General features: G+C 40.2%; 1 protein-coding gene across 9 annotated transcripts in view; it reads right to left on the bottom strand.

Annotated features, from left to right (window-relative positions):
• The window catches only part of CD96 (CD96 molecule), a 90,639-nt gene that overhangs the window by 52,371 nt on the left and 22,348 nt on the right, over positions 1-15,920 (bottom strand). For all 9 annotated transcript variants that reach the window (XM_014862299.3, XM_014862295.3, XM_014862296.3 and 6 more), the window contains exons 3-5: positions 13,794-13,918; positions 5,601-5,808; positions 2,726-2,781 (exon numbers count right to left, since the gene is read on the bottom strand). In XM_014862299.3, the coding sequence (XP_014717785.1) occupies positions 2,726-2,781; positions 5,601-5,808; positions 13,794-13,918 (389 nt within the window). The remainder of the gene's footprint in view (positions 1-2,725; positions 2,782-5,600; positions 5,809-13,793; positions 13,919-15,920) is intronic.

Genomic DNA, 15,920 nt, shown 5'->3' with positions numbered 1-15,920 from the left:
CCTGAGGTTAAGGCTAACCTAAAGACTGACTTTCCTTCTCAGCCGCATGCTGTGGTCGAGCCCTGGTGAAGCCTTGCCCTCAGGAACACACAAGAACAGCGCATCCACAGGTGTGGCACTCTCCTTGGACATCCCTGGCTTGTCTAAGCCTGAGAGGCATCATTGTTTGAATAATTTGGGTAATTTTCTATTTTACAGGAAGACTAAATTAATCATAAGCTTTATAACTTTAACTAGTAATTCTGGAAAACATAACTCACAACTGACCAAATCCCTATTGTTCTAACACCAAGGGCTGCTGGTGTAGAAAATATGTAGCACATAGTAGGCATCCGATAGGTGCATGTTGACTTAGTTAATTTCTAAGAAGTGAAGAGAGAGGGGTAAGAAATTACCATTACCCAACACTTATGGTTGCCAGATGGTAGACACTTTGCACACGTTCTCTCATTTGATCCTTATATCACCTTTGTGAGGTTGGGATCATTACCCCTGTTCACTGATGAGGAAGCTGGGGAACTGACATCCCAGGGGCCAGAGTTCATAAGTCATGGAGGAGGATGCAGACCCAGGTGTATCAGATTCCACAATCTGCTTTTTCATTATCCCACACTGCCTCCTAGAATCAATCATGTAGTAGATTTATGAATATACATGCAGAGGAAGGAATGGGTGAAAGAGAGTGGGTGAATGATAAATAGCAGGAGGAAAGAAATATTCCTGAGACATCTGCTACGTGCCATCTATGTGTTACTGTGCGTAAACTTAATTCACCTAAGAATCCTGTGGAATATTTATTATGATCCCGGTTTAAGAGATGAGCTAGGTGAGACCCACAGAGGTTAACTACTTGATGAAGTTCTGTAGCTAGTGAGTGGTCAAATTAGGATTTGACATTAATTTTATCTCTCCCTAAACCATGATCTCCTTTCATGATACCATCCTGCTTGGATGTGAGGATGCTGAATTCTCGTCGCAGCTTTGCCCTTTATTAGTGACTCAGCCAGTGGTTCAAATTCTTCAGGTCCCAGTTTTTCACTTGTAAACTGGCAGATGGCCTAGCTATTTCAGAGGTTTGTTGGGAGCGTCACATGACAAAAGCATGTGAAAGGGCTTTGAAGAGTTAATGAGTTATTAAAAGTACAATGGGGATTATGAGAATATGAAAGTGAGGAATTACTAATGTTTGGCAAGATGTTAAAAGACCCATAGGCAAGTTGTGTCCTGTAGCTGGTTATGTGGAATTGGTGAGAGAATATTCACTAATTCTCCAGGAAGGAAGGTTCTCTGGTTTTCCCAGCCAGCACCTAGGCAAGCATGGGTACAGAAGAGGGAATTTCAAAACATGTAAGAAAAAGTCCTCTTTTTTAAAAACTGGAGTTCTTGGATCTGATCTTGTGGTTCTATATCTGGATTGAGTCCATATTACCTGTAAACTCTGGCACCGAGAACCCACGAGAAATCCTTGTAAGAATCAAAAACGTCTACCAAACATTGTACCTGTAGATTATTTGTCTTATTTGAACTATTGAAATGAAGTCCACCAATAAAATTAGAAATTAATTGTGGCAGAACAAAAAATTTGAAATCTTTTTCTATATACTCAGGACTACAACAGCAATTATCTAAGAGGCTAATACATAAAATCAACAAAAGACACAAATGCTTGGATAATGCATGCATACACTCATCTAAAACCATCCCACAGAGTCTGAACTATGATTTGTATGCAGCTGTCAAGTTAAATGACTGATATTCAGCGAGAGCAGAAATCACAAGTTATTTAATGTTCTTGGGGCTAGAAGAAACCAGACTATGGGTATAATTTTCTGTCATTCCATGTAACAGGGAAATGTTTGAGAATTAATAAGAATATTTATTTCACTTGGGTTTTGAAAAGCTTGAATGAAGTCGTAATGCCACAATAATGCCAGCTGCTTAATATGCATAATAGTCCCAACAACAATAGTCTATTGAGCACTTCCTATATGCCATGCAAAACTAAGAACTTTTCATACATTATTTCATTTAATTATTAAAAACAACAAAAACGTGCAGATGCTCTTCTTATCCCCTTCATATAGATGGGGAAACTGACTACAAAGACATGAAGTAATTTGCCCAAGGTCACAGCCGGCAAGAGGAGGAGCTGGCAAATGAGCCCTGATCCCAATGGCAATGACTAGAGGCTGGGAAGACCTACAAGAAATTGAAGTCAGAGGGCCCTGCTCACTTTTCCTTTTCTCTTTACTGCCTAGGACGTAGCCAGGGCTCTGAAGGCGTACAGAAGGCCACATTTCCTCTCATTACTTCAAAATAAAAACAACGGGAATGCTGGTACAGAAAATGGATTAGAACAAATTAAATGTCAGCTCAGCAAAAACCTTATTTTTACACCAGGATTCACACTGCTTTCTGCCCTGCTTTTCCTTCACTATCTACTTCAGTTTTTATTAGAGAGAAATTTAAACTATTGAGACAAATTTTTCCAGGAAATTTAAGAACTAAGTATCACAAATCCAGTGTTCTGAAAACCCGAAGTCGAAAAGTAAGGATTCCCATTTGGTTTCTAGAATCAGTTCAGCTTCCCTTCATCTCCACTAGAAATTAATTGGCTGAGGGCCAAGGAAGCAGGACCTTGGAGAAAACATTCTGGACAATGATGCAACCCGACATACCTTGGCATATTGTATCGTAGATTTTCAAAGGCTTTAACGTGACTCACCTTTCCCAAGACATCCATGGAGTTATTTTCCACAATCACGGGGGTTTCTGGCTTAGCTTAAAGGCAAATAAAACACAGTTAGTGGCACTGAATGCCATCTTACCTGGCTACGTGTGTGTGTGTGTGTGTGTGTGTGTGTGTGTGTGTGAAAGATTCAAAGTTCATCAAATATTTATTAAACACCTACTGTGTGCCCAGCAGCACACTAGATGCATAGGAAACAAAGGTAGACAGATCATACTCATTGTCCTCAAGAAATTTACATTTTCATGGAAAATACAGACACGTTAACTAGAAATTAGAACACATTGAGATAAGTACAGTAATTGAGGACGTGTAGGATTTAAACTTCTAAAAGAAAATTCTATCCTGACGTTGGAGGGAAAGAGGAGGCTTTTGGAAGATGTAACATCTAACTGATACTTGAATGGTGATTATCAGTGAGTCAAGTGAAATAGGGAATGTGGAGGAGGGGAGGGGCGGGTGGTGGGGAGAGAGAAGAGAGTATACTGTGTGCCCAAAGGCCTAGAAATAAGGTATAATTTATAGGCCCCTGAAGGGGACAGGGAAAACACTGGATATTTGTTTGGTACCTTGGCACTAGAAGCATTCAGGGACTATTTTGGTGACTTTGTTGTCCTGCTAGATTGTAAGTGCCTTGAAGCCAGACTGCTTTATTCATCTCTCCACCTCCAACACTTACAGTGCCCAGCGCAAAGTTGACAGTGAGTACATCATGTTGAACCGAAGTGGCTTCCAATAAGATCTTGAGCATAGCAGACAAAGCCCTCTATGAACCAGCGGGAAAAATACTGCAGCCCCTTTTCACAGGTGCTGTCAGTGCTGCTACATCCACTTGGCCTCTACTTACTGAAGGCCTCTTGCTGGGCATACCTATAACTCTCTCCTAAGGATTTATTGGGTTACGGGAGCAGACTTTGTCCACAAGTAGACCAAAATGGAAGTCCTAGAAAGTTAATGATGATAACATGGGGAGCTGGTGGATAATATCCCAACTTCTTTGCCTTCCTTTGGGATCACTCTGATGTATGTTCTCCCAGAGTTTCCCAGTGGGAGTGAGCTCTAAGCCCACACTGAGAACTGACTTGATAGAGTACATTTTATTATCTTCCTTCCCTTCTGATCTTTCCTTCCTTCCTCTTCTAATGTTTCCTAGGATTACCTCGCAAACAAATTAATTTAACTCAAATCCTTGTCTCAATGGTTTCTTCCAGGAGAACCCAAACCTAGATACAACCCTAAAACACTAAGGACAGGAGGGGTATTTCTGACCTCCTATTAGCAACAAATATCAGTAAAGTGAAGAAAAGAACAATTGCTAAAAGTTGCAGGTTGATAGAGACAGATTCTTTCTGAGACCTGAGACAATCAGGTTTAGTGCTGAGGAGTGGAGGAGAGCAAACTTGTGATGGCAGGTGATACCTGCTAAGGGAAGTAGAGTCAAAGAAGACATGAGACATGCTTCAAATGTTGACAAGGCAATTAGATCAAGTTATGGTGCAAAAGCCCTTAGTCCAATGGGACCCAGTTCGTCTAACTTGGAATTGATATTCCTTTTCACATCCTGGATGGCTGCCTCCATTGATTTGCCAATAGTCAGCCCAGATGAGTCAGTTTCATGTTTGTGCTAAGAGAGTTACACCCCATAAGTGAGCGGATGGTCATAAACGATCAAAGAGATGAGCTCTTCACAGGGCATTGTTCACGCTCCATAAGGAACGTGCTCATCAGGGGCAATTGATTACTTCCTAGCCCATCCCTGAGGAGAGATCAAGAGAGAAGGAGGGAGGGAGGGCAGGAGAAAAAGGGCCAGAGCCAAAGAGAAAGACATAAGGAAAGCTATAAGCAAGAGACTTCAAACTAAATAAATCTTGGTATAATTACTTCCATCTTTGTGAACTGAAAGGTTTGTGATTCCTCCAAAATACTGAATTGTGTGAACTCTAATAATAATGCAATAAGACTTTATGTATAAACAAAGATGTTTCACTTGCCCTGTCATTCAGGGAACCGAGGAAAAATCCTAGCAGCCCATGCCCTTAGGTTTTGTCAAGTGATTTTTCTCTTTGTTTACCTCATTTTGAAAAACAATTAATTGGTCATCCACATCACTGCTTTCCTTTTTGCCTTGATTTAAAAATGATGTTTTAAAAGCCACAGTTCTTGGTCACAAAGATGAAAAAATATCCAAAGCCAGAGGTTGCTGCTTATTAATATTTCCTTGCATGACTGAGAAAAATAGAATTTTCGCATTTTCCCCCCAAATTTGCACCCTGCAGAGTCTCCGCAATTTGAGTGAGGCCACAGTGGCTAGTTCAGCTCAGTTGCGCACTCCTGTGAACAGAGGGTCAGAGGGCCATCCTGCCGGCTCGTTTGCTGGAGGAGCTGGACAGTCTCTCCTCCCAAGGTGGCCTTGAGGGGAGGGTGGGGAGACTCCTGCAGAGTTTCTTTGGAGCTGTGTTTATCACCTTACTTTTCGCACACTTGCCTCATTCTGTCTGGTTCCAGAAAGCACCTAAGACAATTAGACAGCTAAGCAATTATACTTTGGCAGTAATAATTAAAGAGATTTGTAATATTCTTTCAGAAACATTAAAGTTGCACGTAAGGTGATGGTCATGGGAAATTGACCCATCCATGGCTTTCTTTGTGATTTTATTCTATTAACCGAGTCGTCATTCTTTAACTTCCGACCCTCAACGTGAATGGCAAGTATCAGGGCAAACAGGACTCCAGAATAGCTACCCTTGCTTGGCTGCTCTCCAGCTCACAGGGCACTTCCTCTCCAGGGGAGAGCAAGGCAGGAGAAATTGCCAGGAGGATGGCAGGTAGTTCAGGGAACAAAAACTCTTACCGAAAACCTTGACCGTGATGGTGCTCCTGAAGATTTTGCCAGGCCTGACCATAACGTGGCAGGAGAACTTCCGGTGGTCGTCGTGGATTTGGACTGGAGAGAGGCGGAGTCCATGGTCTGTACCTAGCCTGACTCTGTCTTTAAATAACGTGGAATTGCTGATGGGGCGATCTTGGGTGATAAGTGTTTCCTGTGTTCCGTTATGCTCCTGGTGAGAGAAATAGTTACTAGCTACTGAGCACTCAACTATCCCACATGTTACAGGACTAGGTGTTCCACGTGCGTTAATTCATTCGTCTTGTAAATATAGAAATGATGAATGAAGAATTGAAATTAAGAGATACTTAAAATGTCACTAGAGCAAGTATCATTGCACTTGACTTTCAATTAAAAACTCATGTCACCCTCTTCTAACATGAACGAAACTTGCTGCTTTTCTGACTAGAACTTCCCCTTCCTAAACTTGCATGAGCTGCCTATCTGGGACGGGACTTCGGGGGACGCAGCACTGGGGGCTAATGGCAGATCAGCATTCTCATTTCAAGTTCTGAAATCTTACTGCTAATATGTGTTGAGGAGGCTGTATCAGCTGTACCGTTAAACCTTCACCCGAATTGAAGGATTATGGTTGTCCTCTCTTCCCAGCATTCCTTTAGAAAAGGTCTTGTTTTAGCTCAGAGTCAGGAGTAGGCGAGGTAAAGAAGCTCCCAGGATGTAAAATTTAAGGAGGCCCTCACTCTCAGGGTCTTGTAAGTGGAGGGTCGGCAGCTGAGAGTGAATTTTGCGCCCTAGGCAATTTCCAATCTCAGTTTGCAAGATCAGCATTTACTTGGCTCCTCTAGTCCATACAAGTGACCCAGTGTTGGTCCATGTCAGTAAATGTGCTGACTAAGGGCCTAGAGAGGAGGAGCCTCTTGAGGGCACAAGGGTGGAGGAAGGGTTATGTCTTTCAGTATAACTCAGTATTCTCAGCTGGGTTGCTTTGAAAACGTTCTGAGGCACAAACTTCTTCTTTGGAGCTTCTAACTCAATTGTTCTGGGGTGAGACTCAAGTAGGGGCATTCTTTTAACAGGTCCTCAGGGGAGCCAGGGCTGAGGCCCACTGGTCTAACTCTAAACGACAGATGAACCATTACGTGCAGGGGTCAGGGGAAATGGAGGGGACTGAAAAGGAAAAGATGAACAGAAATGCATTCAATGAGGAAGAAGTCATGAAATAATGAAGACGAGATCTGTGATTTGGAACCTCTGGTTTTAACAGAGAGACAGATTCAGAGTAGAAGAAATGGAAGGCAGACGAGGGAGAGAATTCAAGCATGGACTGGGGTCAGAAACAGTGGAAACACGAAGGCCGACTTCTCAAATAGTTTATATAGATAGCTCCAGAATTTACTTAGTAGAAGCTCTTATGTATGACACAATTCTGTAGACGAATATGGGTAGGACAATAGCAGCTTTCCATGCAGCTTACAGGTAGCACTGCCTGAGGACACCGATCCCCTGCTTAAGATTCACTCCAGCAGCAACACACAGAACTTGATACTCACAGAAAGGAGGACTTAAGAGTCTGTGCTGCTGTCTTCCTAATGAGGAAGGGTACAGAGAATTAGAGGGGAGAGCTTATATTCTGGGGACAGTTACCCCAAAAGGAGCCCTAAGTATTGGGTTGTGACAGCAAAAAAAAATAGAAGGCATTTCACTCAGCATCTGCTGATGTAGAAGCCAATAATTAAGGATGCAGGCTCCCCCTGCAGGTCCTTCAGTAAACAGGCTAAGTTTTAAAGCTCTCGCTATGCACAGGGACTGATTTTGTGAGAATTTTGGAGTTCAAATGCTTCTTGGTCATTTAATCAATGACTCGCCATTTGGAACATTTCTATCTATCACTTTGTTGTGGGAAGAAGGGCAGTCAGAGGCTAAGGTTGGAGACTGCTGACCAAAACTGCTTTTTCCATGATTGTGTAGCTGAGTGTGACTGGCCACAGTGGTTTAATTGATGGAGGAAAGGTATACCATAAAAACCAACAAAAAACCAATTTATGCAAACTTTTTTTTTTTTCTGAGCAATTGACTCTTCTAGAAGAGGGATTTATTCCTTCGTTGGGAAAGATGGACTCAGTTGCAAAGTGTGTCCTGTAATCTACGACATCAGGAGATCATGAGAGCTTCTAGAGTCCCCATTTATAAAGGGGCTGAGGCAAGAACCTGTATGTGAGTGGCTGCCTACGGAACAAATGGGAGAAGGAGAGGTGGAAAAAACCAGTGCAGGCAAACAATGAAATGTCCAGAGCTGGGAGAGGGAGAAAGAATGTTAATATTGTGCTATGACAACTACTAAAATTTTACATTCGTACTAGCTTAAATTAATTTAGCACCTACTATGTCTTAGGCACTGTGCAAATTTCTTTCAAGTCTTCTTTACTCCTTATGACAATCTGGAATGAACTGAGGTTAAATAGCTTGCTCAAAGGTCACACAAAGTAAGAAGGTATGTAAGTCACAGCACCAAATAGCAGGGATGCGCAGGACCAGGGATCAAGAGGGACACCAGGCTTCAGAGACAACACTTACCGATAAAAACCAAACCATCATAAGACAAATAAAAAAACTTCCTGGAGCATCTGAAATGAAAAATAGAAAAGAAATTCCAGGAAGCCAGAGGGCTTTCTATAAGTTGTAGATTACAGAGGTGTGGGCAACATGCTGATTGAAAGGGCCCTTGGTGACAGGGGTCCCACAGCGTCCTTCAGCTGCTACTTGATAATGATGATTTCAGATAACCTGGTCTGCAGGAAAGAGACTGGTAGGGGGTCTTATACAGAGTCTTTATTCTTGCCTGTTTTTCTTGTTCTTCAAAGCAAAAGTTTCTAAAATTTCGTGGGATTCTCAATTTGATGGGCCCTCATGATCTAATGGGGAATGTAGATTGCCAGCTAACGTACATGATAAACCTACACTGACAGTCAATAGGTGTTCACTTAGTGCAAACGCTCTGTCCTCCAGCTTCAGGGATGATCAACGTAGGTGTTCATGCTCTGCCTGACTAAACTGAAGAATTATGGAGCGTCAGAAAGCTAAACCCTTAGAAATTAATTTTTAATACATACTGGGTACAGGTACCGTGCTAAGTTATTTGGTTGCGTTACCTTATTCACACCTCACAACAACACCATGAGGTCATACTATAATGATCCCCTTTTACAGAGGAGGGAACTAAAACTTAGGTTAGGCAACATATCCAAGGTCACATGGAATTCTGAGACAAAAGGAAAAATGTGTGGCCCTATATGCACTTATCAAAAAATCCTCCTATATTTTGGCCAAGCAGAAAAAGTTAATAAAAATTCCAAATAAAAATTTTTTAAAAAGAACTTCATAAAGCTGTACATGGCTCCATCTGTTCTGCTTTGTCCACTCCCCTACATGTGCCCAGGGGGTCACAATGCCGTGAAGGCCAAGGAAACACAGGCTGATTGGAAAATACCATTCCTTGAACAGCATAGCAAGGTCTCAAACAAACTACAACCTGACTTTATTTAGAATTTTGATATTTTGTTCACCATGGATTTTCTCTAAATGATGATTTTTAAAAAATATTTTATTAAAATTTGTATCTTGATTACTGATTTTTTTTGGCGCTTCCTTAAATTTTGCACCCAAGGTGAGGGCCTTACTGACCTCACCCTAATCCTACCTCTTAGGTCACAGACGTAGTAAGTGGTAGTTAGCACTTGAAAACAACAATTTCCCTCCAAAAGTCATACTGTTGATGACTTTGCTGTCTACAGCCTTACAAAACTAGTGGAACGAACAGTCCTTGTCTTTTCTGCTTATAGTCTATTTGAGGAGAACAAATTCACAAGAAAAACAAATACAAAATCAGGACCCATACAAGAGAAATAAATGCATAATTAAGTCATGTACAGGATTTGCATAAAATAATCAGCATGATGAGGGATGGGTGGGGTCATATTGAATAATGGAACACTGCTCCTATATGTCCCTTTATCACCTGTCAAATCCTAAAGTAACTTTCAGAGGCTTTCCTAGTTTTGTACTGGAATCAGAATTTTCCATCCAGGAAAGGGACCTTGGTACTATTTGATTTAATGGCATTATCTCATCTCTGGGCTGGCCCTAGCTCCGTATCAGGGCTGGCTGTGTTGACCACAGCACATGGCAGATGTTGAGTGTATAGAGCTCATTCAATAAATTCTGCTAACTATATTGATTGCTACTTCTTTATCTCCAAACTGCTTTCTATCTTCACATTTCCTCCACTTAGTCCCTATCCAGTCAGTGCTGTCAAAGCAGGCTGCTTGCAAAACTCCCCACGTTCACTTTGCAGAACACCAGACGATATTTTTCCAATCATTGCAATTGGTTGTCAACACTTTGTAGCTTGGCCAGCACTTCATTTTTGATTATGGTGAAGACAATTAGGGTCAGTTGCCATCAGGGAGAAGGTGACAGTTTTGCATTCTGCTAGCTAGGCTTCCCATAGGCATGGGAAACCAACATTGTTTATAGTACCATTTTGCAGTTTGTTTAAATATATAACATCACAAATATTAAAGAAGAGTATGTTGAAAAGATACATTTATAAATAAAAATGTAAAGAAATAGAAGCATCTAGGTTTTAGTTATGTGCCTTTATCACTAATATTGAACTGTTTGAATCTGAAATATTCCTCTCCTTCTTTTCATGACTTTGAAGAGAAAAATCATGGGTTTCTCTTTACCCACCAACTTTGGGAACAAATATTCCCCTGACACCTCCTCCTGCCCCCACTGCCAACTTCTACTCATGGGCTCCAGGATCTTGTTGTAGTCCATGTCTGTCGTTTGCTGGCCAACTGTTCTTTGATTATCCAGCTCAAACATAACCTAAGAACTTTTCCAGGTCCCTCCAGTCAGAATCAAACTGTTTTACGTCTATGCCGCCATTTTTGACATTTCTGTTACAGTTGTATTTCATGGTAGGAAATATGTCCAATATAGTTTTGTATCCCTGCAGAATATAGCACTCAAAACAGATTCGAATATGTTTATTGGAGGGAAATAAGGATGATAGCGTGGAATGAAAACAGAATATTAGAGTGTATTTAGAAGCTCCAATAACAAGCCTGCAGAATTTCTCTGATGACTGTATGTTTGTCCCCCGGGACCAAATTGGGAAAAATATCGCTTGTCCTTTATCTTCTACATGCCATACACATTCTATGATTTCTTATACATCCCCTCACCATTCACATGGACTCTCAGTGTTCACTGTAGGCTTACCCCTTTGTGTTTATTAGTGACCTCTCATGCTAGATCAACGCTGGATGTACTGTCTCTTTGTGCCTGATGCCAGTCTACCTCAGTGTAGGCACAATCCTGGAATATAACTTCCCCAGATGCAAAAGCTCTGCTCCACGAACGCATTTGACATAGCCTTAGCCTGGGATCAGGTACACACAGCAAATAACTTTTTTTTTTTTTTATGATAAATGAGTATCCCAGTAACAACCTTTCCTAAGAGGGTCATAACCGAATTAATTAGATTTTGTAAAATTCCACATACAAGAAGACCTGACTTTTCCAGGTTGTTTTCCAGGGACCTCGATTAGAATCACTCTAGTCTGTAAAATTGTTTCCAGGGTTTAATGCAATGCTTGAAGGGGGGCACTTTGAAGCTTCCCAGAATGACTGCGTTCACTACAGCAGGTTTCCACTCTCCGGAGCTCATCTTCACCACCGCTACCTTTGAATCTTTTTGTAAAAGCCACATTATGTCATATTTGTAACAACAATTGGCTTAATGTTATGATTCCTTGTGCTAGTTTAACAAGAGACTATAGAACGAAAAAATGGATTGGAGGGGATATTTATGTCCTCTGCAGACCTATAACAGTCATGGCATGAAGAACTGCAGTTTATTCCCCATTTGAGGACATTAAATGATTTCGTTCAGAGTTGCCAATTCCCACAGCCGCCAACAGTGTGGAGCATGGATGTAAATCAGAGGAGCAAATAGATTTTGACGTTTAAAAAAGGAATGCACAGCAGGAATTTAATCAGCACACTTGCCAATATAATGTTCCCTTTGAAGAGAGCTTTCTTTCAAAAAGATTCCACAAGTTGTCCATATCATGATGCATTCCTTACAGTGACAGCATGGCTTGAGGTTCTAAAAGAAGTTTAGGACTCACTCTCTCTCCCTGTGACCTGAGGTGCACTCTCTGTGTCCCTCATTTATCCTAAATGTCCTGCCAGGATCCAAAGATAATGTCTATATAGCTTTCTTAGTTTCTTTGAAGAAAACTGCTAGATAAAGGATGACTTATTGGTTATCTAGTACTTAGTGAACTGCTGCTCATTAACCAATCAGACCGCCAGCATGGAAGTAGTGACCATCAATTTAATATGAGGACAATGAATGGGACCGTGGGGGAAGGGAACAAAGAGAGACATATCCATTCAATTATTTATTAACTATTTATTGAGCACCTCTGTCCTAGGCACTATACTGGCTTCCGGGGTTTCTGAAGTGAGTGATACAGCTTTTTGCTCTGGAGAAACTCAGTCACACAAAAGGCAGGCTGATGGAAGGCTTTACATTTGTTTGGGAAAACAGATTACACCCCCTTGAGATAAGATAAGAATATACAGATTGACTTACTAGCCAGCAAAAATCTCTGTAGTGAAGCTTTTTAAATTTATTATTAAATTTTATTATTATTTATTATTATTTAAGTGTTATCATTCCTATCAATAGTGAATTTGTGATCATTAGGGTGGAAACTTTTTGCCTGCTGGTGGGAAATATTAATAATGTAAGTGAGGCACAGAGAGTGCACATCCATCACTGTGATGTTTGGGTTAGGACGTTTCTGGCCTCTTGAGATCATCTCTACTTTTTAACCTTTTTCTAAGAACCACATTGTATCATGTTTGTTATGGGAAATTGACACATACTAATGATAGGCATAGTGTCCAGAAAGCCTTAAGTTTTTGGAAACCAAACCCTATAAGGGGAGAAAAGTGTTTTCTGACAGATGACAAAGAGATATTGTAGATTTTAGAATAGTTTGGGAAAGTTATTTTAAAATAGTTTTTTTTCTTTTCATCCTACTGACTATCCAGAAGGCATCTGGACAGTGAGAACATCAGCAGTGGTTGTATTTTAAGGCCTACCTGCAAGCCGGCTGGTTTGGATTTGGCACATCCCCAGAGAAATTTTTTTAAATGAAGGGTCTAGTTTCCAAAAGAGTCCACAAAAATCTAGAGAACTTGTAATGTGAATGATAGGTCACATGAATGCAGTATTTTGCAAACGGTATCAGCTGCTACATTCATGGAGATCTGTGAGTCCTATAAGAATTTTTCAATTTTGTGTTTGTATTGTGATGGTAATCTAAAAATTAATGTGATCACATTCTGGATCATCTAAATGAACACCCTCTCATGTGATTCTCAAAATTGTGTTTATGGTTATCTTTATAATTGTGGTAGTCTTGCATTATCTGACTTAATAGTATTAAAGTTCTACTACATTGCGTTGGTTAATAGCTGGCTGCCATTTGTCTGGCTTGCCTTGGGGAATTTCTCATAAAAATCCAGATTTTGGGCTCTTTTTTTGGTCATAAAACATGATATCTCTGGGCCTGCAGCTCCCTGTGGCAATAATGGAGCTGAGCAGCGGCTGTTTCTTATACAGATCCCGATCTCTCATGTGTATTTTCTACCTGTATTTCAGAAGCATTAGACGTGCTGTTTCCCGATCTAAAGCAATGTTGTCTATTTCCCAGGATGCAGTAGGAAAGGTGTGGGGAAAAGAGGATCTATCCCTCTGCAGATGTTGTTGGTAAAACATATATTTGTGAGTAGGGACTTCTGCTGGATGTGGCTCCTCTCCAGGGCACCTTCACACTCTTTTCTCTCTGTAATCATGGTTTGGTATATAGCTCAAAATAGAAACTAACCTTTAGGAACTAATTTCTAAATTACTGCATTCATAGACCTGGAACCTTGCTGAGTTAGAAGGAATCCTAGCGCCCCCTCCTCCCTCCCCGGCCATTCCCCAACCTTCCACATAATGCCTGCCTCTCATCTAGTATGTTTCCTTCCCTATTATTATTTGTTATTCATTTTCCCTTCATTAATATTTAAAGATCATTGAAGTTATTCACTGAAAAGGGCAACACTTACCACCAACCATGCAAAGGTGAACTCAGACGCGATTTCTGAGGAGATATTTTGAAAACACGGTATTTCCAGAGTCCGATTTATCTCTATTTCTATTGTATGGTTGCTTCTCCATTCATCCTGTATAACTGTAATAAAACGCAAGGTAGAAAAGACATGGATCTGTGATTGGTATATGAAGTGCTTTTCATCAAGAAACGAGAATAGTTTTAGTATAGAGATTCATCTCTCCTCAGGTACACCTACGAACCCCCGCTAGAGTCCTCATTGTATAAATGGCAAAATGGAGTCGCGGAGAAGCACAGACAGTTGCTTATCACTGAAAAATTACAGGGAAACCACCCTAACAGAATCCAGATCACAATTTGTCATGTTGCTCTTTAACTCAAAATCGATGCTTTAGTCTTCAAATCATGTTTCTTTGATCATATGGAATATACAACTTTATAACCTAGCATCTAATTGTCTTTTGTAAAATATTTAATAGACAGCGTTTTTTTTTTAAAGAGCAGTTTAGGTTCACGGTAAAATTGAGTGCAAAGAGAATTCCCATATACCTCCTGTCCCCATGCGTGTACAACCTCACCCACTGTCAGGATCCCAAAGCACAGTTGTACATTTGTTACAATTGATGATGAACCTACGTTGACACATCATTATCACCAATGACAGTTTACATTAGGGTTTGAATTAGGGTTCACTCCTGGTGTTGTATAGTCTATGAGTTTTGACAAATGTGTAATGACAAGTGTCCACCATTATAGTGTCATACAGAATACTTTGATTGCCCTGAAAATCCTCTGTGCTTCACCTATTCATCCCTTCCTCCCACCGAACTCCAGACAACCGCTGATCTTTTTACTGTCTTCCTATCTAATTTTCTTTATAGGCTTATAAACATTCCTCCAAAGAAAGAATGATACAGAAAAACGTATAAGAAAACTCTGAGGGAGCATCATTAATGAATTATTTTCATTTTCAAGGTGATATGAGATAAATATCTGTTTTATAGTCTTTTGGGGGGGAAGTTATATACGTATACATATCCATTTGTGACTAAACTATAATGGCATCAAAGAATAATTCATAAATGAAAACAGCCCTATAATCCTAATATCCTGAAAATCTTATTTTCTTTTTTCTAGAGTGATACAAATTTTGTTCATCTGTGTGTGTTTTCTCATACTTTGCAATCCTATTAACCAACAAATGCTAGCTATGTTTTTACTTAATATTTTGAGTGATTCTTAAACTATTTGTGGTTGAAATTTTTAAAGGCTTTGTGTCCTTCCTTTGTGTCCTTGGAAATCATCATTTCCAAGTATTGAATCACTGTGCTCTTTCAGTTTGGGTTTTCACTTTATTTGTGTATAAACTATTATAATCTCTATAGCAAGGATCCTCCTTACACTAATGGCTTTCTTCTGACTGTTCAGCTACTCAAGATAAATTCCCACAAGTATGATTAGTGGATCATGGGGTATAAACATTCTCATTATTATCAACAGTATATATATATTTTAAAGTGGACTATTTCTCAGTTTGAGAATATCTAGCCTTTAGAACTTTGCTATCTCTCGATCTCCTATCAACACCAGCTGTCCTTTTTCCTGATAACTCTTTCCTCCCCCCTTCCTTAATTGAAACCAGGCCTTTCTACTAGGGCTCATCTTCCCTGCAGCATTCTCAAACAGTGCTTGTTTATTTTCTTGCACCCTTAATTCCTCAAGATCAGGAGGAGGGATCAGTGCCTTCCTTGTTCTCGTTGCTGCTTCCAAGTATTACTCCAACCCCATAATTAAAAAAAATCCCAGTCCTTTCTGGTTACAGACATTTCACTGTGTCAGTGCTTCCAAATGACCTTCTCTGTAGACCACCATCAGAATTTTTTGCCGTATTTGCATACCACCAGTACTATTATTTAATTTTATTCTTGAAATTGTTGTAATTGTTTTACTTACATAAATTTATTTTAAACAGAGACTGATCTAGGCGCTAATATTTGTGAGGTCCATCAAATACACTTGATATGTTAGTTAAATTTTAAGGTATGGTACCCAAATACACAAGTGTTAAGTTTTTATAAAGTTTGTCCAGATTCTGAGAAGTTGGCAATATAAGTGGCATAAC

Source organism: Equus asinus, chromosome 5 (assembly GCF_041296235.1).
Source record: "Equus asinus isolate D_3611 breed Donkey chromosome 5, EquAss-T2T_v2, whole genome shotgun sequence".
Taxonomy (NCBI): Eukaryota; Metazoa; Chordata; class Mammalia; order Perissodactyla; family Equidae; genus Equus; species Equus asinus.
The sequence above is the reverse complement of the archived record's forward strand: the minus strand, read 5'-3'. Positions and strand labels throughout refer to the sequence as shown.